Source organism: Drosophila innubila (assembly GCF_004354385.1).
Source record: "Drosophila innubila isolate TH190305 chromosome 3R unlocalized genomic scaffold, UK_Dinn_1.0 2_E_3R, whole genome shotgun sequence".
NCBI classification, from domain to species: Eukaryota; Metazoa; Arthropoda; class Insecta; order Diptera; family Drosophilidae; genus Drosophila; species Drosophila innubila.
In genome coordinates this window covers 21,613,678-21,641,651 of record NW_022995380.1, presented here as the reverse complement: position 1 = coordinate 21,641,651, position 27,974 = coordinate 21,613,678, and the positions used below count along the sequence as shown (strand labels likewise).

The window sequence follows — 27,974 nt, the reverse complement described above, 5'->3', positions numbered from 1 at the left end:
CAGTCAGTTTGGTCGGTACAAAATGCTGCGATCGACCTCCCGTGGGCTTAGTTTGTGAGACGCCTCCGAAGCGGCAAGTAGTTGGTAGCATTGCAGTCGCATTGCATTGTTGCATTCTCGTAGAACCGAAAACCGAGAATCGAGTGTCGAGAGTCGAGAATCGAGACTCGTGAGTTCATTCAAAATTAGAAACGTTTGCCGCGCAGCTGTTTGCTGCCCAAAAAGACTTGGTGTAAAAGAAATTCAGTTCGTTTCTCATGTTAATTTTAACATTTAAAGAAAAATTTGACAAGCGAATGGGAAAACAAAAATAAAACGCAAAAATCAACGTGAACTAAACTAAAATAAAGCATAAGCATAAGCATAAAGCATAAGAAAAAACGCAAAATTAGAAAATAGAACAAAAAGATAAAGCACAGAGAACGCAACCAAAGAACTAACAAAAAAGTGAAAGTGAAAAAGACAACAACAACTAAAAGGAAACACAGAAAAAAAACAACGTTTTGCAGTTGCTTTCGTTGTCGCCTGTCTACCTTCTATCCGTCTATCTGCTATCGCTCATCGCAATTCCCATTGCCTTTCGTCGTTTTTGAGATCCGTCTATTCCGTATTATCAGTGCTACTGGATAAGGAGGAGCCGAGCACAGTCGTCCCAGTGTCAGAGGGTGTACATCGTGTTAATGCACTCGAGATCGTTCGACAATTGACTGCAACAATTTCTATATGCATACATATGTATATGTATAATTATATATATTCAGTTTTATATGGCAAATCCAAATCGCGACTTTTGTGATTGCAATTTCAATTGAACGATTAATTGACGTAGATTATAAATAGATTGGCATACAGACTCAGTTTTCAAAGCCAAGTTCAGTGTCAAAATGTGCACAGCATAATATTCAATTCGATTCCCCATTCGTTAAAAGTTTCAAGTGAATTCGTATTCATTTATATTTAAAACTAGCACAGATTTTTAATATTATTTGAACTCTTATCAATTATTTGAACCCAGCATTTACTCTGTTTGGGGCTTAAAATCCATTTATTTTGAGTTTCGTGAGATTTGTGTATAAGCTGTGATAAAACAAAATGACCAAATCAAAGGATAGTAAGCTGGAGAAGACGAGGGAGCTTATCAGCGAGCAGGGAATGAAGGATTTGCTCACAAAGCAGCTGGAAATCGTTGGCAGTGGCGGTGCATTTGTCTGGTACGTGGAAATCTATATATACATATGTAGAACAAATTATAATTATAGAAAGTAAAAGTGCATGACACCTTGACATCTACACCCTATTAACTAAAGGTGCTGACTGTAAAGATCAAGTCGAAACATTGTAGATCAGTTTAAGCTGGTTAGAACTTACTTTATGAGTCAATATTTGTAAGAAAACTTATTCCCTAGCACGAACAGGTAGTAAGACAATATAAATTATATAAAGATCTACACGTACCGAGAGTAACCTATAGGGTAATCAATATTTCAAATGCTACACAATGCTATTATTGGTCACATGAATAATTAACACGCGACGTGAGTAAGTGCCAAGTCTGGACTAATCAGAGGATAGTGTTCGTATTAATTATAGAACTAAATCAGAGCTCTTTAATGATAATGCCTGTCTAACCTCACAATCGCTAATAAAATAAAAAAAAAAATATAAAAAATGTGCCATTAATCTACATACTTGTACTCGTACTCGTACTCGTATTTAAAAGCGGTTCTAATTACTAATATCAATGTAATCATTTCAACATTTTGCAAATTCGCACCCAGATCATATCTCAATGGGCTGTCAAGACGGTAAATGTTGGGGGCGAGGAGGGGGAGTGAGTGCTCGAAGGACGCGTACTGGATAAGTCAAGTCACTGAACTAACTTAATTAGAATTGTAGAATTACGTGATTGCACTGAAAAACTTAAAAACGAAACTAACCTGAAATTTTTGACGATCTTCTCTCAGAACTCAGACGGTCTGACGGTCAGACGGTCTGATGGTTAAACGATCGTTAAAATTGTCGAATATGTAAATATTGCGCATTGCGTTCCGGTTGCCCGATTTGATTAACGATTTAGTGACGTTGCCGTTTACATTGAAAACATTCTCAATATTCTCATATCGTATATATAATCAGATATTTATATATGTATGTATTTCGCAGCATGTGCTGAATTCTCAATTGCCAAAAAAAAAAAATGTGAGTTTCAGTTTCAGCTCCATGTTTGAGCTTTGGAATGTGTCACTAACCTTCACAACTTTTTTGTTTTCGCAATTATCAGTTGGCATATTAATATTTTGATCGCTCATCGTTGTTATTGACGATGCTGCTTTCATATTATTATTATTGTTATTATTGTATTATTTGCAGCTAACAAATAACAAGCGACTTATTTAAATTCGTGCTAATGTGCGAAAGATTGAAGTTGCGTGTCAAAATAAAAAGCTTATGACAAAACTATTGATTAAATATTCCCAATATATCTAAAACGTTGTAATTAGCATCAGGTGAAACTCTCTTAGATTTATTTAAACAATTTGAGCCTTAGTTTATGCTGTTTGCCTTTCCGCTTTTAGGGCCATCTTTTTTCTGTGCGTCACCCCCAACATATTGAACGGCTTCCATGTGTCCTCCTACACACTGCTCGGTCACCTGCCCGACGATCAGTGGTGTGGCATTGATGATCTTAGGGCGACCAACTGGACGCTGGAACAGAAACGCAGCATAACGGATCGGGAGCTTAAGCCGGGCGGATGTGAGGTTTGGGATTGGGATTACAAGCAGCTGAGTCGCATGTCCTTCGACGAGGCCTTGAACTTCACCAATCGCATGTCTCAGATCAATAAACCCGCTGTTGTCAACTGCAAGGTGAAGGGCAACTACGAGTATCTGAACCCGGAGAGCACATTTGTAGCGGATTGGGAGCTGACCTGTGATCGCAGTATTCAACGGACTTCCGCACAGGTTTCCCTATCTCTCGGCAAGTTCTGTGGATCGTTCTCCTTTGGCATTCTTGCCGACAAGTGAGTATGAGTCTATTCTGAGTGTATTCATTTGCAAAAATAATATTTGAACTTTTTAGATTTGGTCGCAAGACATCGTTTACGTTGGGCGCCGCCTTCTTCATTGTGGGCAGCTTCATGTGCAGTTTCTCCCCCTGGTATAGTCTCTTTTTGATCGGTCGTTTTGCCCTGGGCGCCGCCTCATCGGGTCTATTCTATCCAGCGTTTACAATGAGTGAGAAAACTAATGTCAACTATAACAAATATATACTTTTAATCTCACTTTATTCTATTTTAAAAAAGAATACATTTGTTGTCCTTAAAACGCCTAATAAATGTATTTTTTTTTTATTGAAAAAAGTGTAAAAAAAGAGTGAAAAAGTTCATATTTTTGATAGTGATCTATTTGAACATATTTTAAAAATAATTTTATCATCTTAGTTGTTGAAAACATTTGCCTCAAGCATCGTTCCTGGATGTCCATTGCTTTCTCTGCCTCGTATCCTGTGGGCATGATCCTGCTGGCCATTACAGGGTATCTGATACAGCCCTGGCGCTATCTGCAACTGGCACTGACCATACCCTCGCTGCTATTGATACTCAACTGCTAGTAGGTCCACAAAATGAGGGAGCTTAGAACGTTTATTAATATCTTTTACTCTTTGCAGTCTGATGAATGAATCACCACGCTGGCTTATCACAAAGCAGCGATATGATCGCGTCTACCAGATTCTCTTCAAACAGCCAAGTCACTATGAGGTCCAGTCCGCAATTGCGCCAGCAACCGAAATTGTCAGCGATAAGAAAACAGTGAGTTCAACGTTTTCAAATATACAAAAAATGCAACAAGTCTTAAATAAAAATTAAATATGTTGTTGCAGCTGGAACCGACTGTAAATGATTCTCTGTGTCAAAAGCTAAAGAATGGTCCACTCAAGTCAATCATAGAGCTCTACTCCAATCCGAAAGTACGCAAACTAATCTTCACTTCGTACTTTATGTTCTGTGTAACCTCGCTGAGTTACTATGTGACAGGTAAGATTCTCTTTAATATAATAATTCCATTTCTAATCTTGTTCCTTTTGTAGCCTTGAATGCATCCAATCTTTCTGTTAGTCGTTATCTGTATATTATAGCCACCGGAGTGGTGGATATACCCTCGTATTTGGTGCCCGTAATTATGCTTCGTTTTACGGGTCGTCGGATAACCACAATGTTCCTCTTCATGTGGACGGGAATCTCTTTGTTGCTGGTGCTTGCTGTTCCCACGGGCAGCACAACGTGGATCGTTTCATTTGCAATGCTGGGTCGCTTTGGCATCAGTGCCACCTACTCGGTTGTGACTCTATATACGGCGGAACTCTATCCCACTGAGATTAGGAACTCCGCACTGGGCACGTGCTCGACATGGGCCCATGTGGGTTCGATTTCAGCACCCTATGTAGTCGATGTGCTGGGCGCATTGGGCTGGTACATTCCAACAACCATTTGTGGCTGCTGCGTTCTAGTAGCAGGTCTCCTAACCCTTACACTGCCCGAAACGGGAACGGGTAAGCTTGTCGATAAGGTTGGGGATGCGTCCGTCTCAAACGAGCAGAACGAGAAGGCTGAAAAGCAGTAAGATCGAACCATAACGCAATGGTTCTATTAAGCTTAGTTTAGTTAGCTTAATTACCCTCCCATATTATGTATATCGTAATTGTAATTGTAATACTACCAGTACTCTAGACTTAAGCTCTCTATACGTAATTGTTGTTATTTTTTATTAATATTCCTTGCATTGTCGTAGCATACTCGTATATTCGTAAATGTTTTCTGTTTGATAACATATAATCAATAAATTATACATATATACATACATATATATAGCCACATATTTATGCAACATTATGAATTTTATTCACCAATATTAAAATCTACGATGAATTTTATGAAAAAATCACCAAGAAACTGTATTTTTAAAATCATTTCTAGTTCCCGCTGAGAGGCATATGGAAGAAGATAGGTTTTGCGAACAAACTATGTGAATTAGTGAAAAATTTGAGGAAATCATTCCATCAAATCGGCTTCAAAATTTAAACAAAATGAGACACTTTTTTTGAAGAAATAAAATAGACTTTTAGACACAAAGAAAAGCAGATATGCTGACAATTGACTCTGATATTGAGACTATATCGATAAGAAAATCTATTATAAATACGAGCAGTTGGTAAAGTAAGTAAACGGAATTCATTATCATAAACCAAATGCTCTTAATGCAAATATAAGATGCCAGCACAGAAGATCATTCAGCTAATATATATATATATAGTATCAATATGGATATACATATGTATATGTACCTTCATCAGGGTGAGGTCTTGTGCACAAGCAGCTGGACCCAGTCGTAATATGGTCTCGTTACCGTGTATATGCTCGGCATTCCTTTAATGCCGCAGGTCAAACCGTGAGAGACGAGACCATAAATGTATTTACCGCCTCCACTTCCATTCTGGCATATTAATGGTCCACCCGAATCCCCCTGACAAGAGTCCTGATTGTTGCCCAAGGCACAAACGGTATTCGCACCATTCTTGGGTGCCCAAATGTGTCCAATAATATCCCTACAGTGATCATTGCCTATAAGACGCACATCTGCCTCAAAGAGTTGCTTCTGGGAAGGCCCCGCATGCCTGGTAGCTCCATAGCCAATAATGCGACACGATTCTGAAGCGATATAAATCATGTAAACTGATTAAAATTGTCTAATTTATATACCAACCATTGTTGTTGGGTTTCATGTTTTGTGGAGGAAGTTGAGCGAACTGTAAATCCCTGCTCAGTTGACTTTTAAAACGACGATTCAGGTAGAGTAAAGCAATATCATTGCGATAGTTGGCACTATAGAAAAATAAGATATACTCAAGAAAAATAAGATATTAACTACTTAAACTTACGGATGAAAATAAATATACTCAGCTCTTTCTACACCATAGGGTTCAAGGTAATTCACATTTTCAATGCTCTCATATCCAATAAAAGCCACAACCTGTTTAATATTTCTAATAAATAAACAAATTATCGAAATATAAAACAGTATCGTATACAGCACATAGTTACTTTCTCCATATGCAATGAGCAGCACTTAGTATCCAACGTTCACTAATCAGACTTCCACCACAAAAATGCTGAGAAATTCGTCTTTGACTGGTGTTCCCATGGTTTCTATATCCGTTAAACAAATCTTGCAATGATACCATATAGGGGTACTTAACGGTACTACCTGAAATATGAGTGAATGCTTATGAAATTTTGCGAACTAGTTTACTTATTTTTCAAAATACTACCCTCACTCAAAACAAGGCGACCACCAACTATGGGAACGGCACAACATTTCTGAATATCAAGAATATTTTTTGAAATTAATATGAAAATCAGGATACATAATTGATAGAAGTTAAATCCAGCCTTCATGCTGGAACTTTAATAAGATACTAAAATGGGATCGTCAGCATTTCCAATAGAGAAAGAGTTTTTTAATAAGAAAAATAAACAAATAAGCGTAATCGCTCATAAGGGAACAAGCTGTGCAAATATTTCAATGTTAATGTGTTGATAGAATGTTTTGAAATCTCTACGCTGTGCGGTGGGCTGTCAGCAAACTTTAAAAGTACCTTATATACATACAAGCTAAAAATAAAGTTTATAAAGAGCATAAGCAATTAAAATGCAATTAAATAACAAATACGTTAGATTCTGAGCTCGTTTTAAATTAAAATTTAAACATAAATCAGTTACAATTAATATGGCCAGTCACCATCTTAAAATGACTATCTGGCAACTCAATTGTTGCGTTAAGAACATCAATTGTTGGTCACACTGTTTTCAACACAGCTGATTTGTGTGCACGAAACCTGTGAATTGTCAGACGCCATTGTGTTCACGTTACGTTCATTGCAAATTGTAAGTGGAAATTCTACAATAAATTAAACAATTGTTTATCTAAAGTACTTTCAACTGTGTAATCATGACAATTATCAGTAATTTAACATGATTTGTAATGCGGTTAACAATTCGAAATGTGAAAATGAGCAATAAACACACAATTGTTAAATGTTTTTGTTGTTGCGATTTTATTGTTTTGTTTTGTAAAAAATGTATTTCAATCAATTGTCAGAGACATACTGCTCTAAAATCGAGTTAGGGCTATTGTTTTAGGCAATTATTAGTCATCAGCCATTGTCTGGACAAAAGGTGACAAACCAAACTGAATTCCAACCCCGCCCATTGAATATTTTCATATAGGATGTGAAAAATTGTGTTTGGTTTTTCTTTTTAATCGAAATGATTGCACTTAATCAAATGTTTCGCAAGTTGCAAATTACGGTTATTAATGGCGTATGGAATATTTACAGAAGTACCATGTCACAGGGCGGTGGCACTCCATCGGCTGGAAACCCGACCATTCTGCATGCTGGCAAAGTGTTCATACAACGCGACTACAGCGACGGCACATCCGTTAAATTCCATACGCGACTTCCCCCTGAACTGGAGGGTATGGTAGGTAATCGAATTCGCTTACTCTACAAATGATTGCTCATTTCTTGCTTGCAGATTGAACGTCATGTGTTTGAGGCGACCATTAACAGGCTTAATGAATTTTATGCCGAGGCCGAGGAGGGATCATGCGGCACCTATTGTGAGGGCTGTATAGGTTGTATTACGGCGTATTTGATCTACATGTGCTCCGAGACACATTATGAAAAGGTAGCTCCAAAGCATTTCTAATACGACAACAAACTTATTAATGTTTGAGACTTGTTTTTCAGACGCTGCGTAAAATATCCAAATTTGTGGCTTCCCAAAATGAGCGCATTTACAATCCAAAGGGACTGCAATTGATTGATCCAACATTTCGTGGTCTTCGTGTAATAGAAATAACCATATTTGATCGTCCGGGACGTACGTGACTTCCGCTCTCCCATTCAGCCAATGAGTTTTTCATGTGAGACATCGGCAATTACTTCAAGCAGCAATTTGTTACAAAAAACAGCAACAAGTCAAAGCCATTTCACGTATCCATAAATCAGTGCAGTCAGCTAAAGCTTTATAGACACCTAAACAATGTGTAGGTATGGATATGAGCATAGGGATCTATCAATATTGTGGCAGCCCTCTATAGTAATTAGTAATAAGTCTAATGTAATGATGTCTCAGTGTGGCAGTCATAATAAGCGTTATGAATATATAACTGTATGTAGTCGTTAGCGTTAACTTGTTAGTTAGTACGAGTATTAATGCGTTAGCAGGCAGCGATAGTTGCTACTTAATTAAGTGAGAAGCTGAAAAACTGAACATGCATTTTGAGCTAAGACAAAAGTAAACGAAATAGTTACAATTGATTTTACTAATTTAACAGTGTTTGCAAAATAATTGTTACTAATTCAATATGAAATATATTGTATTTTATTATAGTTTCTAACTACACAAAGCATGAACTTGTAACGCAATTAAAAATTGCGCCTCATTTGAACTTGATTTGAAAACATTCTTCTGCTTTAGTGCAAATACAAATGCATAATTGCAGCACATACACAGAACATACATACAGACATACACTTGATTAGTTAAAGTACATATGCATCAAGTTTTATATACATACAAGTCTTGAACAATATCAAATAGCGCCAAATGAACTTACATATAGCATATATACAAATAACCAATTGAAGTGTTGTTCAATTTTAATAAAAATCTACAATATAATAAATTTATAATTTAAGTATTTAATACAAGTCTGGCGTTCAAATTGTACGGCTTTCAGATATTTATTAGTTTATTTAAAACACAATTGCAAATCAAATAAGTCAAACTTGTTGCATTTTAACATGACCAAGTTTTCACAATCATTGTTATCATTTGGTTATGAAATCAAAACTGAATGCTAATAAGGTTATTGGGTTATTTGCAATTTATAGCTTGAGATAAGGTAAAAACTTTAATTCATATACGTAGTCGTATATATAGTAAGAGGAATTTGAGAATTCGAGCTGTTAAGAAGAAATCAAACAATTTATAGCAGAGTAAAAAGAACATTTGTAGAGTTTTCATTTCTTTTTTTTTTTAATACTCGTTTATGTATGCACTTATGAATAATATATTTTTTTTGTATAATTTCTATAACGATATATGTATCGGATCTTTGCTTTTCTAATTCATAACATTCTTATTTGTTGTTAGTTCAAGTCAGTTTCCTTATTGCCGAACTCTGGAGCGCACACAGCTTTGCTGGCCAACTTCACTTTTACTTTCCGGCATCGTTCATGTTTTTGGGCAAACTGAGGAGCGAGTTGATCAACTCCGAGTTGCGCTTTGGCATCCGCATGTTGTTGGCGTTGGGCAGCATGTTGCCCAGGAAATATGGATATTTGCAAGGACTGCCAGGTGCTATGGGCGCATATCGAGCAGCATTGTTGAACCAATCGTAGAGGTCTCGGTTGTATTCCTTCTCCACGTAGCGCTCCTCGTCGGGAGTGGCCGAGACAGTCGAGAAGTTAATGCAGGTGGCCATTACCATTAGAGCCACTGTCAGAGCGTAGTTAGCCATAGTCAAAGAATTACCAGCACGAGAACAGAACCAAAGCACTTGAAGCTTGTGAATGAGAGTATCCCAGTCGATGTCCTGATTTATATAGGGCCAGGAGCATGTTAGTCAACTAACAGCTTAGGTAAATCACAGCTGGAAACCGCACGCGTATTCGACGCTACAGTGTCAGTTCCACGGCAAATATGTCAGGCACAGGCAAATAACTAAAGGTCCGAGTCGACTCAGCGCTAATATTTGATTATGCAGTGTTTTATGTGCGCAACACAAAACCAACAACAACAACGAGCTATTTGCTTACGCGAAAAGTCCTCAAACGGGATGACATAGATTTGTATATGCGCACTGTATGTGTATGTGCTAACCTCGTCTGATTAATTTTAGAATAAGCGTCATAAAATTAAATGGTGCATTAAATATCCGAATCGTTTTTATGGCCATTTCCAAAATAAACTCCTCCCACTCCCTGCCAATCCACACGACACCCACACAACTGACAGAATATCCAAATAAAATTATTTTATTGTGCTAGCAATTCGGAAATAAACTTCAATATTTGCACAGCAATCTGAAAACGGAATTTGTTGTAGAAGCGGTATTAAAGAGTTGTCGCAACTTGACAAATATATTCAAAAATGTCTTATAAGTCTATAAGTACTGCCAAAATCAAACTAGAGACGATATATGAAAAAAATTTACAATTCGCAAGTATGCCGGCTAAGATTTGAAAAAAAAAAACACATTTCTGGTTATTCCCAAGTATAAAACAGTAAAATATTGCCAAAAAGGAATTGGCAAATAAAAAAATTCAATACACATCTGTGCAAATTTATGTATAGTTGAAAATCAGTATAAAAGCCAGGTCCTTGGCAAATAATCAACACAAATTCGGTTCGAAAATGAGAATCTGCCTGAATCTTTTGGAATCTTTGTAGGTTAAGACTATGCATATTCTGTGTTATATTTGAAAAATAATACATGGAATAAGCATTTTATGTTTTACTATAACCATTGAAACACTGGGGAGGTAGAAAAAAATCAGTTTTGGTTACCATCTCCTTATTAAAACCTCCTATTCAGGCTTTGAATTAAATGTAGAAAAATTTACATGGCATACTTTTAGGAGCCTTTTAAAATAAATTAGCCGATATTCGAACCCATTTGACGATTAAATATTAAACTGTTGTCGATTTTGATTGCCTGGTATTTCCGTTGGTGAAGAGCAAGACTTGCGAAATGGAAAAATGTCAAAACGTAGGTTGCCCACTTCCCAATGAAATTATTAATGCAAATTGTCATAGACATAAAGTATTAGAATTGTAATGGTGTGATTTATTTTTGATTTAATTGCATTTTTTTAAATAATAATTTGTTACACAATGTAGTGAAATGTTTTTATAATTCAGCTAAACAAAATATATTTATTTAAAGATATTAAAAAATGGAAAGTACATAAATTTATAAAAACTCAACAATTTTCTTTAGGTATATGCAAAATATTGGTTTTTAAAAATCAACTCAAATAAGTTTATGTACATAAACTTAGTAATACCTAATACAACTTGATTTATTATACTGAAACTAGGACAAGCTAAAGGTTATGTTTTTCGCATAGAAAAATTGTCTTTAATATTCACAAAGGATTCTAGCACATTCATAAAACATTTCTTCGGTAGGTGATACATGATTTAAATCGTTCATAAAGTTGTCTGGATTTTCATACAATGAATGGCGCTTCAGATTAACTAGAAAAATAGTGTTTCTTTTTAAGTTGTTTGGTGGTCACGAAAATTATGCGGTGCCTACAATTTACACTCAAGCAATATTATTTAGTTAACTACAATTACAATTATAATATATAGTCTGAATTGTTTCTAATTCCACGTAAGTATGTTTAGAAAATATTTTAAAATGATCCGCATTCGGCATCGTTATCATCGCTTTCTACACTCATAAAGTAAGTTTCTTTTCAACATTTAGAGAGAATGAGATACCTACAATTGCCAATATGTAGTTATAGAAATTAGCTATTTATAGTTAATCGTTATTTAAGTAGATGCTAGTTAATGGTAGTACATACATTTGTATATTTTCTAAGTATTTGCCATTTATGCACATAGATTTGAGTTGAATTCAAAAATTGACAAAATTCACACCACACTTTATTGTTATTTGAATATTTTAACAATTTTCACTTAGTTTGGATTAAATATAGTTAGTTTTTATTTTGTGATGTGCGTTTTACATCTAATTGGCTAAAATATTTCAATATTGTGCTGCATTCGTAGTGTCTTTTGATAAACGGGTATTTACTTTAGCTATTCTAAAAATATCATATAATATTGCTATAGTTTAAATATTTCACAAATTCTTGTTGTAACCAAACAAGTTCTTCGAGTATGTCTTGCTAAAATAGGTATATATTTTTATTTATTGGGTATGCCATCTAGATTTCTTGAAAAGTTACAATAGTATTACGAGTACTCGTACAACACGTGTATAGTTATCACATGCGGACTAGATGTGATAGTTTTTTTTGGGGTACATCAACCTCAAAAGGAATAACGGATAAATGTGCCATAGCCTCACGAATTTTAGCTTAAATATGACTACAGATATTTGAATTATAATTTATGTCTTTTGACTAGCATGTTTCGGTTACAAGAAAACTACTTAGCACATCTTTTTGTATAGATACATACATAGTTTGGTATCTTTTGGTTTTGCAAGAGCTTAGAGGTAAGTTCAGATTCAAAGAGAGAGAGTTTTTACCAAAAGGTTCAACACGCTTGCGCACGCGCTTCGACCTTCAGGACCTTAAATAGATCACATGATTTGACATTCACTTAGATATAATATTGCAATTTCTATTTGCTGTTTGGGTGTGTGTGTGTTTAGGTGTGTGTGTGTGTGTGTATTCTCTACTAATAGTCATTTACACGTAGAGCAACAGCCCATAAACAGCAACATAAATGATTTCACGCTTCAAGTTGAACTACACATAAAGTATTTGTATTTAGATACGATAGGTATCTTAAATGTAGGATTTGTTGGGCTAACATTCGGTTTAATTAAGCCGAATTACACATAATTAGAAGTCGGTCATCCCCCCTCCGCTCTTGTCAGTCTCACTGCCAGCAGCATTGGAGGGGGTCACCAAACTCTAATTTGACGGTTTTCGTCATAAAAGCGCACACAGCTTGGATCGCTTTTTGGTCTTGTCAACGGTGCCGGCTGAGGAGGTGGACGAGGATGCCGACATGCGTCCCATGCTGCCCGCTTGTGGTTGTGATGGACTCGTTGGACTCTTGTCGTCCATATCCTCGCTGACATGCGACTCGAGCAATTTAAGCGATGTCTTTGGCTTTGATCCATCCATGCTGTTGTACAGCGTCTTTGATAGCTTCGAGCGCACCACTTTGCCCAGCGCTCCGGTCTTCTTGATGCTCAGCCGTGAACCACTGCGTTGATGCTCCGGCGTGTGGCTGTCGTCAGCGCCATGCTGTGACTGCTGATTGCAGTTGAGGGTTGTCACCGTGAACTCAATGTCCTTGATCTCCTCATCGGCACAGCCGGCAAACTCTTCCACTGGCTTGTCGATCGTATCATGATCGATCCAGGTCAAGCCCATTTCCACTTTCTCCGCCAAGTCCTGCCAATTGCGGCGATTCTCCAGCGTGCCCTCGTACAATGGCGTGATCCAAGGAAAAGTGTCGCACAGAACTCGATACAACGGCAGACAGATGACATCTATGAAACCCACCTGCATTTTGGGCAGCTCGTCCTTGCGTTCCCTGTATTTAAATTGCAAGTAAGCATATTTATTTCATTAAATCATTGGATACGCCTACCTATCCATCATGGCCACGGGCTGTGTGTTAAGCTGCAGCTTCTCCAGATCACCTTGATCGAAGAACTCATCTGCAACCAGTTTGGCAACCTTATGTTGCACCTCCCACGGCTTGGCAATGGCGCTGACATCGCAGGCTGTCATCATCATGCCACACAGCACTGTGAAAGAAGTAGCACATTTATTACGTATACGCTGTGTATGCCGGAAGTACTTACAATCTTTCTTCTCCTCGCCTTGCCAATCGAATTCGCCGTTCTCAACCAACTCGAGGAATGCGTTGCGCTTCTTAAAATACATGGCCAAATCGGTGGAGAGTATAGCGCTTTCCACAGTCTTCATCACGGAGCGATAGTCTTCCGTGGAAAGTGCCTAAAGAAAGTAAATAATTATAATGAGTATCACATTTTAAACCGGTTTAGCTGTACCTGAAATATATTGTTGCCCTCGGAGTTGAGTATCATCACACACTGATCGAAATGATGATGCTCCATGGTGCTGGTGGTGTAGAGTATAGCCAATGGTGACTCTGTTTTGGTCTGGAAGGCATTGTTGGTGCCACGATGATCGAGATCGTGGCACAAACAGGCCACCAGCAGGCCGAGTATTTCCAGATCCGTCATAAAACGCTCCATTTTGCCAGTCTTAAGCATGGCAAACATGGTCTGGGCCACGTTGAGAGCATGCCGCCAGTTGTGATACTTAACAGGACGATAATTCTTGCGCACACTCAACACCCAGCGACAGAGCACCTGTAGAGTATTGAGAACTTAAAGAGGCACTCTGAAAATCAAGAAATATTCATCTTACATCATAGGGAATATGAAACTGTGAGACAAGATTGCATTGCATGAACATGCGAAGAACAGCACGACAAGTGTCATCATCCACCAAATCAAAATCTAATTGGAATAGACAAAAAGATAAGGCATTAATCTGATAAAAAGTATAGGTATATTTAGTGTTTCTCACCTGTAAATGTAAAACTGTACAAATTGTACGACTCGGCCTCGGCAATCACATCCTGGGTGAGCTTCTCCGTCTGATCCTGTCCGGCCGTGGCATGATAGCTGAGACACTCCAGGGCCACCTTCTGTTTGGCCATCAGCTTGCAGGCATTCTCATACATCTGGGTGTTGTGTATACCCAGTCCACAGAATATGGCAAAGGCCTCAAAGATGGAGGCATCCGATTCGGTGAAGGGCAATCCGTTCGCCTGCACAGAAACATCAGCCATTCAGCGGGTACTGTGCAGAAGAGTGTCAATGGGGATTCACTAATTACCCACCTTGTTAATCAATTGCGCGACACCAATCACCGTCTTCTGGGCATTCACAATCGGCATACAGAGTATGGCATGGGTGCTATCGATCTCACTCTCCGCACGGATTTGATTGTGATCCCTGACCCACTCATGGACATCGCATATGTTCACCGTCTGTCCGGTGGTGGCCACAAATTGTGCTATCTGTGCCAGCGTCGAGGTGCTCAGATCATTTATGGAGGGTCTCGAAACATTCGCCGCCTGAGACTCGCCGCCCAATTCAAAGAGGACCGTAAAGCGATTCCTCATCTTTTGCTGAAATTTAAAATGATAATGATTAAAGTACTGTAAGTGGCAACTATTTCTTTACCTTTTCCTCAAAGCTATCGCCGCCTTTAATGGCACGACTGGCGCGCTGTTCCAGCTGATGAGGCTTCTCGATTATCTTCTCCAAATGGCTCTGTAAAATGGCATGCAAAGTACATGAACATTAAGTGGTTGTCACTAATGGGGCATCAACAGCTCCCCGAGCAGCCAGTTACGTTGATAAATTGCCATTTGCCCTTTGCCCTTTGCCATTTGCCTTTTGTCTTTGTCTTTGCCTTTTGCCACTCTGTCCCCATTTCTGTTGCACATAATTAAACTGATATGTTGCACATGACTTGGCATATTATCAACAAGTTTGCCTCTCTCTTCTCAAGTGACCATGTTCTTTTCATTATTGCAATTTAGGTAATTGGTAATTTGTCGGTAATCGCATTCAGAGCCCTATGAATAAATTATCAAATGCAATCAGCATTTAATTTAGCTTAGCGCATTGTCTCCACACAGTAAATTGCCTGCCCTATAATTAATAACAAAATTAGCATAATTAATTATTATGCGTGACCCAGTTAAATTTAATTGCTTGCAATTTTTTTGTTTTGTTTAATTCATTTCCCACAAGTTGCACTTCAATTATTACTGGAGAATGCAGGATATAAATTGCGATTGTTGCAACTGTCAAAAAATGAGAGAGGTAGAGAGAGAGAGAGAGGGAGAGAGGTGTAAAAACAACAGCTACATGCCTCAACGTGTCATGCATAATAATATAATATATACACTTTTTACAAGTACATATATTGTATGTACATTGTGTGTCAAAACAAAGCGAAAGGCATTTCACTCAAAGAATATTCAGTGGAATTTTAAATTGCCAACAATTAATTTAAAATTTTAATGCGGCTCCTTAAGTGAAATTTCGTGTAAGTTACTTTGGTGCTTACAGCAAAAGTCTGAGATAAATTCGCTGAATATTCAGCAGTAGAATGTGAGTACTTTAATTATATAAATATAAAGTATCTTTTATTTATGTTTATATTTTAAATAATTTTTGCAATCACTTTGCAAGTTTTGAGTGCTCCAAAAGGTATGCTACATTTAATTTATTAAGCATTGGCTTGCTGTATTTAATTATTATGAAACTGTTATACAAACACAACTGATTACACTATACTTTATCTCGGTAGTTGATCGGCACACGTGTTGAAGTTCTTATTTGTTATTCCCATTTACACAATTGTTTTGTATTGGGGCCATGACTTGGGCAGGTGTTTATGTTGATGGCATTCTTAACACACAATACTCGTAAATGAACAAGAGGCCAAAAGAATGTGCTGCTACTATATGTTACCTGTTGTTCAGGTATATTATATAATGTGAAATAAAAGTGATAAAATGGTAATGGGACTTGTCATTGCTTAGTATCTCAATGGGAATAGCCTGACTTGAGTTACTTTCACCTTTCAGAATTTGGCTGTTTTCCTAGTCGGATAAAAGAAATATAACAAAAATGTTATGTAAATTGCACATTTTAATTTCCTTGGGGTGCGCTCACATTGAGGTTGACAAACAGACGAACAAAATGGCAGCGCTGGCGTTTAAACCATTTTAATTTTAATGAAACTGACAGCAAAACACAACGACATACATACATAGCTAGAAACGAACCGCAGAGCCACAGCCACATAGCCACGCCCAATGGGCGGCCAACCAAGCTGACATACCAGAGCTATTCATTTTATTCATGTGCCATGTACTTTGGGAGGTAAAAGCAAATCATTTGCCTGCCGGCAACATTTACATTTTGGTGTCCAATGTGAAATGTAAAGTGTTGGCATTTTAATTTGCAATTGACGAATTTGAATTCGAGTACAAAATTCAAAAAGTAGGCAGCAGCTGTTTTGGCAACATTAAGTACTTATGCTAAGAAGAGAGTTCTCTCACCTCCTCACAGCAATCCAAATCGACTAAAAACACCGAGCAGCGTTCACATTTGAGCAGCTCCCTTGCCTCGGTCATGATTTTGGTGACAAGGCACTCGAGATTGTTTTGCTCCTCGAAGATGCTGCGCGCCAAATTCAAAAGGATTTGATTGCGCCTGTACTCCTGGACGGACATTTCAAAGAGCTGAGCATTCTGTATGCCAATGCCGCAGAATGTCAAATATCTGCGAAAGATTTCCACATCGTGCTCATCAAACTCCATGCAGCCTAACACAAAAATCGTAGAGTACAATTTGGATTAGGATTTAAGTTTGTGTCGGATTTACCATTCGTTTTATTGATGATTTGTGCCACGCCTATGATGTCGCCCTCGTAATTGCAAATCGGCATGCATAATATGGCGTTGGTCTTGTAGCCAGTCTTCAGATCGATTTCGCAATTGAATCGCGCATCCTGGTATGCCTCCTTGATGTTAATCATCTCCTTTGTCTGTGCCACCATGCCAGCAATGCCAATGCCAAATGGAATGATTATCTCCTCGGCTCGTGCCCGCGTTACCGCATCTTTGAGTGCTGCAAACAGAAAATATAATGAAACTAGATGTGATGGATACAAGATGGAGACGAGAGGGAGGCGCATAAATCATTAAAAGCCAACGCACAAGCAGCGCACATACATACATCTAAATAAATAATAAATTTATAGACCAAATATTCACTGTGCCATGCAAAAGATACATCAGCCATGGCTGAAAGCAAAAAAATGCCAGACCAAAATCCAAGGCAAGTCAAGTCACTAAAAGTCAAATGTGACTACGTCTTAGATTCAGGGTCATGGATCCCATTTGAATTTGCATACACATACCGTTGTATGTGTATTAATGCCTTACTGGCCCAATTGCCAGAAAGTAAACCTTGGTTATGCTCTAGGCTCTAATCTTTTTTTCCAACATTTTCCATTTGAATTATGTAGCGGAAGCGGCGGCTTTAACGCACGAAACAGACACCGAGATTCATTGCAAATGTCGAGCAACATTTCTGAGTGTGTGTGCGAGTGTGCTAGTGTGTGTGGGAGTGTGTGTGCGATTGTGTTTGTGAACACGTTTTAGCCAGCATCTATTTTTCATTTGATAGCAACCTTTTGAGTTTTATGGACCTGGTCTACCAAAAACTTTTAATGCCCACTTCCGCTTAGACTTAATTTGCTAATGCGTTTGCCCCTCGGAGGGGTAAGTATTTGGACCAAATGTTTGCCACAATGCCGCTAATGAGTGCCAATTTTTGTGGCCTAGCGGGTTGAAACTAATGCAGATTTGTAATCAAATGATTACATTCTGACACTTGATTAAATTTTAGATGAAATCTTACAAAATTGATATTTATAAGCTAAGTCTAAACGTTTATTATAGAATATTTCCTATCTATACAATTGACACTAAAATCTTCAGATTTAAGCTGCAGTAATCTCCTTGTTTATTTATTTAAACTGACCTTTATTCACGGCTCGGTTAACTTTATTGATATGAATATGCAAAAAACCTCTTTGAATTTATTATGTAATATTAATATTAAGTGCTTTAGTTGCACGTTCAAGTTTAGTGTCATAAATACGTTTTCTATTGTCGTGGGATGCCATTATCTATAAACAACAGTTGAGCTGCCGGACAGATGCACAATTTATACAAAGGATTGCATTCAATTCATGTTCGCTTTGTGCAGGTTTTATTCGTCCTTAATTAAATTGAACTCGTTCCCATGCGATATCCTGTAGTGTTTTCCATTTTTCATTAAGTCGGTTGCTTGGCAACCTTTGAACAATAGCTGCAAATCGCAAATTAACATTGTCAATTATGACTCACCAGTCTTTTGTGTAACGTCAAAGAGTTTGGCCACGAGATACTTGTTGTTGGGCGTGCCCTTGGCCAGAAAGAGAGAGCCACGATCCGCATGGGTTAACAGTCCAACATTGACCAATATCTTGTGGCAAAGGACATCAATGTCCAGCTCATTGGCCACATCACGTATCAGCTCCATGAAGAGCTCTCCCTCGTCCAGGTCCATCAAATGGCGTCGACTTTCGGGCAGCGCTTGAACCGATGAACTCGATAGACTGCGCGGTGATTTCTATGGGAAATACGAGAATGAAAGAGAAAGAGAGACATGAACAATAAATGTTAATGAAAGGCTTAGATTCTGATTGTGTATTACAAGCACACAGGACGAAGCCACTTGAGCCAAGAGCAACAGAAATAATTGAAATTTGTGACTAGGAAGGGAAGGGAAACTCAACGATATTTAATTAACTATTGTAATTGCTTTGCCAGTCAGCATTGATATTAATAGAACTTTAAACCTAGGCTGTCCACAAATAGCATACATATATCAAACAAAATATACACCTTATATATTGTATAATGCGGCCTGTTAATATATTTCCAAAAGAAATTCAATTGCTGGCCTCACTTAACCCATGCGACTTGTCACCTGGCCCACGTGCAATTTGAAATGAAACTGAACCCGTCCTGGTCAAAGGTGACCATTACCAGTTGGCCATAATCGACTGGCTTCTCCAAACTGGTAATTGAATACAAAATGCCCTTGAGCTGTGTGGGAGGGGCCAATTACGAGGCACCTTTAAGCTGGGAATGTTGCGTGTTGTGCGACTATCCAGCAACAAGACTTCGGCTCTGTTTTGGCCTTTTTCCCTCTTATCACCACTCGTTGTGGCACAGTTTTGCCAAATTAAAGCAATTTGTTATAGTTTTTAGCTGTTGTCGTGCACAAAAATATCAATAATAACAAGTTTAAAAAATAAATAAAGTATTTTTAATATGGATCATATTACTGTCGTATTGCTTTGTCCAAAAATTTTATTCGCATTTGTGTACGAATCTAAGAATCCTATTTAAAGTCTAGAATGAATCATCACTAGGCTATTCATTAAAGTTTTTGCATAGAAAACCAACTCAATTTAATCGACATTTATCAGCAAAATTGTTTTTGACACGCCATAAAATTGCTTACATCGACTTTCGCTTTCTCTTTTAACCCTTTATCAGTTTTGTTATTTTGGAAAAGAATCTAAAATTATTTCTGTTAAATATAAAAAAATAAAAATTTTAAGAAAAGCTTAAAAAGTTTTTAATTCAAATTATATAAAGTAGTTTATTGATTTTATAAACTAGCACAAAGCACAGTCTTCAACAACAATGGCATATATTAATATTTAAATCAATTCAGAGACAGAGTTTAAGGTGGTAAACAAAAGGCAATTGCCATTGTCTCTCTACCTTTTATGCGTTAAGGACCTCTAAAATAATCTAACCGAAACGAGTGCTTTTGAACTTTTGCTAGGAAAAACAACAGAAAGCAGAGAGCATAGAGCACTTTCTTTCTTTCAACAACAATAAAAAACTACATGCGCACTCCAGAAAGTTTTTAAAGCCTCTCTGTTGGATATAATAAAAAAAGCAGAAAAAACAAAGGAAAAGGATGCAGAGAGAGAGATAGATGGATATAGAAAGAGACAAAGCCAAACGGATTTTAATGGGATTTTGCTTTTGCTCGACTGCAAATTAAATGGGATTCCCCGTGCAGCTCGGCAATTGATGAAATGGGGCCAATAAAACAAAAATAAAAGTACAGCTGTCAGATGTCGACAGTCGTTTGCATTATGTAACATGCACTTTTACAAATTGACAATATCGACAATGCGTTGCAAGACATGCGCGCAACACCTGCAACACCAGGTGAGGATTTGGCAGATATAACAGCTGTGTGTGTGTTAGTCTTTTAACTGGGCAGCCATTAAAAAATGCTACATCTTCAGCACTGTTATTTCAGCCCCCCACACCTCTGTCTGTCATAAGACAATTGCCAGTTGTGTACCACTTTCTACTGCCTCTGTGTGCATAAGTATGCAGAATCCTTGAGGCATGTTCGCTTTTAGTTTGATTTTGCAAGTGCAAGGTGAGTGTTTGCCCATGTGTGAGTGTCTGCATATGCAATGGCTGAAGGACTTATCCGTGTGTTTGCCCGCCCCTCAGTCGACGGTAGATACCCTTCGACCCCAACCGAACAGATCAGACCAGAGTGTAGTTTTGCAAACATCACTTGTTGTCATAGGCAAAACAAGTGCGCTCATTTTTCTGCTGCTGCTGGTTTTCCTTGTATGTCCCATACTCTTGTTGGTACTTTAACAAACTTTATTTTTCCTCAATATTGTGCAAAAATGAACAGAGTGTAAGTAAAGGCAATTTCAAGACAAGTGTACATACGTTAAATTAAAAAATTGTACTAGACAAAGTCGTAGACATAACGTTTCTAACTTTAAATAATTATTTAAATAGAAAATATGTCTGTTTAGTTAATAATACTTTCAGTCAATACAGCTGATTACATAATAAATAACTATATGTCTTTATTAGATATATTTAATTATTAACACTTTAGTCTAATAATAATAACTTTTAATAGATTCGTTTTTTAAGTTTGTTTACGCAACTGCAAAGGGAGTGCGGCAGCCAACACTAAAAATAAACTTGATCTGCGTGTGATATCCATGAATTTGGAGTCTCTAGCTCTTATAGTTTTCTACAATCTAGGTATTTGTACAGATTGACGGATAGGACAAATACCACTCGGTTGTTGAAACTGATACAATTTATATCGTAATTATTTGCACATTTTCAATGGTAGCTGTTATTTTAATTTCAATCATTTGATTGCGGCAAGCTGTGCAAATAGCCGAATGTTAAGAATTCATTAATTGATCCATTGAAAATTGCTATAAAAAGGACTAAAAATTGCCAAAAGTTATCATTGGACTGATATCAATATGAGAATCCAGACCGCTATCCTTGGTTGTGCCATCTTGGCCATTTGCTTGATCAGGAGCAGCGATGCCGCTTGTGCCGACCCAGCCGCATGTACACCTGAGGAGTGTCAAGATCCTGCCAATGCCGCGGAGCCAACCTGTCAAGCAACAACTGCCGCACCACCAACAACAACTGAGGAAACAGGATGGAAGAAGTGGGGCAGAGGAAGAAGAGGACCAATTATCATTAACTTCGGCTACATGGCCAAAAAATAATTAAATGATTTTCAAATAAAATATATATTACATTGACTAAAGCAACAAAGTGTGTTTAAATAAAATTTGCTTGTGGAACAAGATGGATTGTATTCTGATCTTTGCCTTGATATTAATTCATTATTTCCATTAGCTACGGCTGTCGACTAATAAACTAACATACAAACAATTTAAAAATATAAAATTAAATAATATTTGATTCTAGATAAACAATAAAAACGTACATTTCATTTAGGTAATAAACATGCTGTTGGTACTCTTACTTTCCACTTAAGTAAAATATTATAAAATTTTACAAGCAACTTTTGCTTTCAAACGACTAAAAAATTCTCGAGATATTTCACAAAATCAAATATTTATTAAATTGAATTAAAATATCTTTAAATTGAATAAAAATGCAAAAAAAAAATATGTTTGAAAATATTAAATCTCTAACATTTTAGGAACACCAACATTTCGAACAGTTGTTTTCAAAAACATTTCACTTCAAAGTCTCCAGAGAATTCTGGAACACACCCGAATAAAATAAATTAAATAATTAAACTGTTAAGCAAATCTATTACGAGAAATTAATCCTTTAATCTTATATAAAGCTGATTGTCATAAGATCTGATTATCTAATTAAATCAGAGCAATTCAGTATGATCATCAAATAATTTCTATCGAACTAATGTCTTTTAAAACAGAAGCATTTCATCGGAAGGCTTTGAACTTTTTAATTAGAAAATGCCAAGTGCAATCCTTTTGACAGTTTAAGTTTGTATTTGGTTTAATTAAAAATTCTCCTTGCAATTAAAATACATTGAAAGCTACAAAACTTTCTAATTTATTAAAAAGCCAAAAAGAGTGCTTCAATTTTGTGTCTACAAATTTCATTTGATTAAGTCGTCATACGATGGCGATTTCAAAGGCTTCGTATTTTGTTTATGAAAAACAATTGAACAAATACCAAATATTAGAGTTCAAGATTGACGTACCCAAGTCCGTAAACAACACGAAATCACAAATAACTTTTGGCCAAAAAAAGACACAGAGGTCTTTATTTAGCATTTGATTGGCGCAAGCTGAGTAAATAAGCAAACGTTGGGTAGTCAAAAATTATTACATTGCAAATTTGTATAAAAAGAACTAGAATTTGCCAAAAGTTATCATTGGAGCAGTTCAACTGATATCAATATGAGAATCCAGACCGTTATCCTTGGCTGTGCCATCTTGGCCGTTTGCTTGATCAGGAGCAGCGATGCCGCTTGTGCCGACCCAGCCGCATGTACACCTACGGAGTGTCAAGATCCTGCCAATGCCGCGGAGCCAACCTGTCAAACAACAACTCCTGCACCACAGCCAACAACTCCAGCAGCAGGAGGAGTCACAACAACAGCCAGTTCCGATACAACAACAACAACTACAGTATCATCATCAGTGTCAGCTACAACTACTGCCGAGTACGCTGCTTTGCTGCGTTTGAGGCGCAGACTCCGCCGTATCCTGCGCCAACGTCGCTTGGCCGCACGCAGGAGGCGCTGGGTTACCAGAAGGAGAGCTGCTGGAAGAAGGAGGGCTCAGCTGATGGCCCCCAGGAGACGCGTAAACAACAGAGTCAACAGGAACGGCAGACGCCAAAACAGAATTGGTTAAGCAATTCTATGCAAAAACTATGCACATGTCAATTGAATAAATATATTAAAATGCATTGCTAATACATTTTAAATCATATTGGACTTCTTATTTGCTGAATTGAGAACCCTTACTTTCTTCAAAATAACAACTTTTGAAAGAATAAAATGTTAATTTCAATAAGTACATAAAATAGTCAGAAACTATTAATTTTCATCACTTTTTTAAAGTTACAAATTATTATTTGTTTAGCTGGTGTCTGGATGGTATTTTTTTTTAAATAGTATAAAATAAACAAATAATTGATCTAACAATTATTTTTGAAAAGAGTAAAAGTGCTTTAAATTCTTTTGAAAGAGTCACATTGTGGAACAAATCATATTCAACACTTACTCACTTGCCTTATTATTTATGATTATTAAATTAACCATCTAAATCTTCTCTCAAAATAACAATTGCTAAAGTAAACAATAAATTTTAATAAACATTATTATGGAGTTGAAATACTAGAACACAGTCTGAAACTATCAATATTCATGATTTGTAGCATACTTTCGGGCGCTCTACGCATTTTGGCTCAGTGCCAAATGGGCGAATGGGTAATTTAATGAATTAAATATAATGTCTGAATGAATTTGATTGTGTCTCAGTGTGTATATATTTCCAATTAGCAAAATCCCGCAAGCATCTGTGTTTTCGCAGAAATCAAGAAGAAAAGCAAATGAAATTTGTGAAAATATCAATTCAGTTTATTTGTTCAACAAACAGCGACAAAGAGAGACGAGATAATCAAAAGGACGACGCGGCGACATCTTAAAACAAACCAAAGCGAATGCAAATACAGCAAACGGAAGCCCACACTGCAATATGCCACATGCAGTGGCAGAGAGAATGCCATTCCACATGCACCATCGGGCAACTCACTCACGGATTGTGAACAAAGGGCAGATGAAAATTGGAGTGAATGCAACTGATATCCTAAAGAGAAAGAGAAGAAAACTCATTTCATGGGCAAGAATATTTTCATTTAAATTTCGGTTTCTGTTGATTTAAATATTTAACAAATGTTGTAGGCTACAAAAATTCATGGAGACGCTCAAAAGTATGCTATATATATTTTTTTATTTTATTTAAAAGCTCACCTGCTGCACTATGGGCGAGGCCATCCACTGCTGAAATAAATCCGATGTGACTGAGGGACGTTTGTTGTGCGACTTGTGACTTTCAATGAATTCATGTAGACGACTGAGCGCCTCGGGCGGGGCACGTTCCGTTAGCCATTTCTCAAAGGCTTCGGGCTTCTCCTCAAAGAGGCGTGCCACCTCGTCGACATCCTGCTGTGTTGCCGCAGACTTGCCACTGCTATTGTTGCCGCTGCACTTGGCGGCCGTTGAAGATGTTGAGGCTGTGCTCGTGTCGTTGTCAGCGGATACCTTTGGCGCCGTCAACGTTTCTGCGGCTGTGTGTGGATTGTTGTTGCTCTGCAAATGACGCTTCAATTTGGCTTGATTGCTTGTGGTTGCAGTTGTTGCCATTGCCATTGCTGTTGTTGCCGTTGTTGCTGCTGCTGCTGCTGTTGCCGTTGCCATTGCAGATTGTGGCGCCTTTTTGGCACCATTGGTTAGCGGTTTGGTGGATGTCGACGCAGACTCAGCTGGCGCCTCTGGCGTTGTGCGTGTACGTTCACAGGCGCCGGCGCCGGAACCGGAGCCAGCAGCTGGCGATGAAACATCCGTCATGATGCTTAATCGATTTGTATTTGTATTTGAATTGAAATTCGTTGCAATGCTGGACATCTACAAATATTCATTGTATATCTTTGTAACTCACACACTCGACCTCATCTTGTTAGTGGGTGACTCTTGAGTTAAGCTCCTTGTCTCGAGCGCCTGCTGCGTGTGCTGATTAAGTCACGTATACGCCCACTTTTGTGACGACCTGTTGCTATTGCCTGTTACCTGTTGCCTGTTGCTTTGATGGCTTAGCTCCTAATGGGCAACGACGTGCAGATACCTGCTGGAAAGGGTAATTGATGAGGCTGGCTTTGATGCTTTGACTGCTCCCTCCAATGCCAATGGGTGTGTCTCATCTTCAGCTTTGCCTATTTATGTGACCGTTTTGTTAGCCTTTAGATTTTCGCTCTTGCACGTTCGTCTCTCTTCTGTTGCTTTGTTGCTTCGAATATTCACTTTAATCCTTGACAGTCGTTTAACAGCTCATTTTTGTTTGATTTGGCGCTTCGACTCAAGTCGTCTCAAGTTGACTTAATTTAAGCCGTCTGTAAAAGAGCAGAAAAATAAAAAAAAAGTTAGTATTTTATGGCGGATTACTTTTCCATTCGGTTGTAACAAATTGAAAGCTTTGTCACAACTTTGGATACACAGCAATATTGTCACATCATTTTAATGGTTGGCATTTTAAAAGTTTTGCTTGTTGCCAATCAAGTTTTAGCTTAACTATCAATAAGTTTGTAGAAATATATTAAATCTCTCAAATAATTTGTTTAAATTGTGGAGAACACTTTGCGTTTTGCTTATTAAATGAAATAAATTCCCTTGCTAGCCAATTTAAACAAATTCATGTGGCTTATCAATTATTTTGATGCCATTTTCTAGGACTAAGCCATTTATAAAATGTCAATTGTTTACATGTTGCCATGTTGACTGTGAAATGCAGAAGGAAAAGCACGACACAAACTGGGAGAAAAAAATAATGAAAATGTGTAAAATAAAATTTATTTGTGGGTAATAAATTTGTTTGTTGCTTTCGAGAGTATCTCAAAAATCTGGCCAATACGAAATGGAAATATATTTAAATGCTTCAAGGGAGCAAAAGACAAAATTTATGATCACAAGGTGCATTTCACACAGACGGAGCGAGCGAGATAGATTCCATTCGAGGGAGAGAGCATAAGCTTTGCCCTACTGACGTTAAATGCAAATGGAGACGGAATAGGAGAGAAACCAGGAATACAGCACCCACTTGAAAAGCGGCTACATTTCGCAGCAGACAAAAAATATTTAAATGGAAATGGAGCTGGTTGAAAACGTGGCAGAAAAAAGGGGCAAGAGTTGCCATTTATGCGCATTTGCATTAAAATGGCTTTTGGAATTTGCATAGAAATGCTTTTGGCATTTGCCACGTGCGCTGCACTTGCAGCATTACCTTGACTTTAACTAACATTCGTGGCGTAAAAGCTTCATTCTATCTTCATCATCATTATTATCATCATCATCATGATCATCATCATCATCATCATCCTCGTGAAACTTGGTTTATGGTTCGCTATTTGCCTCTAGCCATACAAATTGATTTTCAGTTTCACCCTTTTTTAGACCCCGTACTTAAAAAAAGTACAGGGGTCTATTGGGTTTGTTTTACCGAATATGTGCGTAACAGGCAGAAGGAGGCGTGGCAGACCCCATAAAGTGTATGTATTCTTGATCAGCATCAATAGCCGAGTCGACATAGCAATGTCCGTCTGTCCGTCTGTCCGTCTGTCTGTCTGTCTGTCTGTATGTATGAACACCTAGATCTCGGAGACTATAAGAGATAGAGACACCAAATTTGGTATGTAGATTCCTCTATCTTGCAGGCAGGTCAAGTTTGTTTCCTTTTTGAATCGGACCACTATATCATATAGCGCCCATAGGAACAATCGGTCGAAAATCAAGTTTTAGTATGAAAAACTTTTTTGTTTAATGAGATATTGCAACCAAACTGATACAATAAACATATGACTTAGTTTTATATACCCTGTTTAAAGTTGGTTCAAATCGGACCACTATATCATATAGCTGTCATAGGACCGATCGAGTGAAAATCAAGTCTTAGTATGAACAACTTTTTTGTTTTATGAGACATTGTTACTAATATGATAGAATATGCATTTAAGTTTACTAAATATTTTTTAATTTTTCCCATTATTAGTTTTTGCCATAGTAAGTACGGGGTCTCCGACAGTCGAGTATGCTCGACTGTAGCACCGGCCGACTAGTATTTTTTTGAGTTAGATTGACTTCATCGTTGAAGGTGTGTTAGTGTGTGTGTTGGTTTATGTGAGTGTAGCTAATGTTTACGTTGTGCACGTTGCTTTCCATTATCACATTCTGTTTGCCCACGAACCTGTCGTCGTCTTGACCAACCTTACCAACTCGACCAACTTGACCAAGCGCACTTCACTTGCATTTGCATCCCTTGCCACGAAGTACACTTTGCTGCTGTTCTTTCCGTTTGTCATAAACAACGTTGTTTTGAATAAAACACAAAAGCAAACAAGAACAGAAAGCTTTCGGTTAGGAACTAT

The 27,974-nt window shown here is 37.6% G+C and overlaps 6 protein-coding genes across 8 annotated transcripts in view; 3 read left to right on the top strand and 3 right to left on the bottom strand.

The window, feature by feature from the left end:
• The first annotated feature begins 3 nt into the window (after positions 1-3).
• LOC117791625 (organic cation transporter protein) lies at positions 4-4,878 on the top strand. The gene is made up of 7 exons (XM_034631433.1): positions 4-1,211; positions 2,577-3,023; positions 3,083-3,237; positions 3,444-3,612; positions 3,671-3,812; positions 3,884-4,037; positions 4,091-4,878. The coding sequence occupies exons 1-7, from the start codon at positions 1,093-1,095 to the stop codon at positions 4,621-4,623; spliced, it is 1,719 nt and encodes a 572-aa protein (XP_034487324.1). The 5' UTR covers positions 4-1,092; the 3' UTR covers positions 4,624-4,878.
• Positions 4,879-4,898: 20 nt separating this feature from the next.
• On the bottom strand, positions 4,899-6,455 carry LOC117791626 (elastase-1). Its single transcript, XM_034631434.1, has 5 exons — positions 6,329-6,455; positions 6,102-6,264; positions 5,939-6,043; positions 5,764-5,882; positions 4,899-5,708 (listed from the first exon to the last, which is right to left on the bottom strand). Exons 1-5 carry the CDS (start codon positions 6,453-6,455, stop codon positions 5,350-5,352), a joined length of 873 nt encoding a protein of 290 aa, XP_034487325.1. The 3' UTR covers positions 4,899-5,349.
• A 430-nt stretch (positions 6,456-6,885) lies between these two features.
• Positions 6,886-8,755, top strand: LOC117791819 (golgin subfamily A member 7). 3 transcript variants are annotated; one of them, XM_034631709.1, is made up of 4 exons: positions 6,886-6,944; positions 7,397-7,541; positions 7,596-7,748; positions 7,811-8,755. In XM_034631709.1, exons 2-4 carry the CDS (start codon positions 7,404-7,406, stop codon positions 7,949-7,951), a joined length of 432 nt encoding a protein of 143 aa, XP_034487600.1. In that variant the 5' UTR covers positions 6,886-6,944; positions 7,397-7,403; the 3' UTR covers positions 7,952-8,755. The 3 variants fall into 3 exon arrangements, with proteins under 3 accessions (XP_034487600.1, XP_034487601.1, XP_034487602.1); XM_034631710.1 differs by lacking the exon at positions 6,886-6,944 and adding an exon at positions 7,104-7,235; XM_034631711.1 differs by lacking the exon at positions 6,886-6,944 and adding an exon at positions 7,361-7,367 and having other exon boundaries at positions 7,400-7,541.
• Positions 8,756-9,141: 386 nt separating this feature from the next.
• LOC117791820 (protein PDF) lies at positions 9,142-9,643 on the bottom strand. Its single transcript, XM_034631712.1, has one exon. It carries the CDS (start codon positions 9,586-9,588, stop codon positions 9,286-9,288), a length of 303 nt encoding a protein of 100 aa, XP_034487603.1. The 5' UTR covers positions 9,589-9,643; the 3' UTR covers positions 9,142-9,285.
• A 2,036-nt stretch (positions 9,644-11,679) lies between these two features.
• The window catches only part of LOC117790574 (cGMP-specific 3',5'-cyclic phosphodiesterase), a 46,262-nt gene continuing 29,967 nt past the window's right edge, over positions 11,680-27,974 (bottom strand). Inside the window, exons 2-13 of the mRNA XM_034630056.1 lie at positions 24,811-25,946; positions 18,822-19,086; positions 17,290-17,535; positions 16,965-17,230; positions 15,070-15,159; positions 14,724-15,014; positions 14,408-14,651; positions 14,246-14,337; positions 13,864-14,187; positions 13,654-13,807; positions 13,437-13,596; positions 11,680-13,379 (exon numbers count right to left, since the gene is read on the bottom strand). Of these exons, the coding sequence (XP_034485947.1) occupies positions 12,767-13,379; positions 13,437-13,596; positions 13,654-13,807; positions 13,864-14,187; positions 14,246-14,337; positions 14,408-14,651; positions 14,724-15,014; positions 15,070-15,159; positions 16,965-17,230; positions 17,290-17,535; positions 18,822-19,086; positions 24,811-25,464 (3,399 nt within the window). The 5' untranslated portion in view covers positions 25,465-25,946 and the 3' untranslated portion in view covers positions 11,680-12,766. The remainder of the gene's footprint in view (positions 13,380-13,436; positions 13,597-13,653; positions 13,808-13,863; positions 14,188-14,245; positions 14,338-14,407; positions 14,652-14,723; positions 15,015-15,069; positions 15,160-16,964; positions 17,231-17,289; positions 17,536-18,821; positions 19,087-24,810; positions 25,947-27,974) is intronic.
• Positions 23,220-23,762, top strand: LOC117790575 (probable transcription-associated protein 1). The gene has a single exon (XM_034630057.1). The coding sequence runs from the start codon at positions 23,231-23,233 to the stop codon at positions 23,687-23,689; it is 459 nt and encodes a 152-aa protein (XP_034485948.1). The 5' UTR covers positions 23,220-23,230; the 3' UTR covers positions 23,690-23,762.

Coding starts and splice junctions, on each gene's coding strand:
- LOC117790575 (XM_034630057.1), top strand. CDS start 23,231: ATGAGAATCCAGACCGTTATCCTTGGCTGTGCCATCTTGGCCGTTTGC.
- LOC117791819 (XM_034631709.1), top strand. CDS start 7,404: ATGTCACAGGGCGGTGGCACTCCATCGGCTGGAAACCCGACCATTCTG. Junction 7,542..7,595: donor CCCCTGAACTGGAGGGTATG/GTAGGTAATCGA, acceptor TCTTGCTTGCAG/ATTGAACGTCATGTGTTTGA. Junction 7,749..7,810: donor CCGAGACACATTATGAAAAG/GTAGCTCCAAAG, acceptor CTTGTTTTTCAG/ACGCTGCGTAAAATATCCAA.
- LOC117791626 (XM_034631434.1), bottom strand. CDS start 6,455: ATGAAGGCTGGATTTAACTTCTATCAATTATGTATCCTGATTTTCATA. Junction 6,044..6,101: donor GCTCATTGCATATGGAGAAA/GTAACTATGTGC, acceptor TTTATTTATTAG/AAATATTAAACAGGTTGTGG. Junction 5,883..5,938: donor GAGTATATTTATTTTCATCC/GTAAGTTTAAGT, acceptor ATTTTTCTATAG/TGCCAACTATCGCAATGATA.
- LOC117791625 (XM_034631433.1), top strand. CDS start 1,093: ATGACCAAATCAAAGGATAGTAAGCTGGAGAAGACGAGGGAGCTTATC. Junction 3,238..3,443: donor CTATCCAGCGTTTACAATGA/GTGAGAAAACTA, acceptor TTATCATCTTAG/TTGTTGAAAACATTTGCCTC. Junction 3,613..3,670: donor CTATTGATACTCAACTGCTA/GTAGGTCCACAA, acceptor TACTCTTTGCAG/TCTGATGAATGAATCACCAC.
- LOC117791820 (XM_034631712.1), bottom strand. CDS start 9,588: ATGGCTAACTACGCTCTGACAGTGGCTCTAATGGTAATGGCCACCTGC.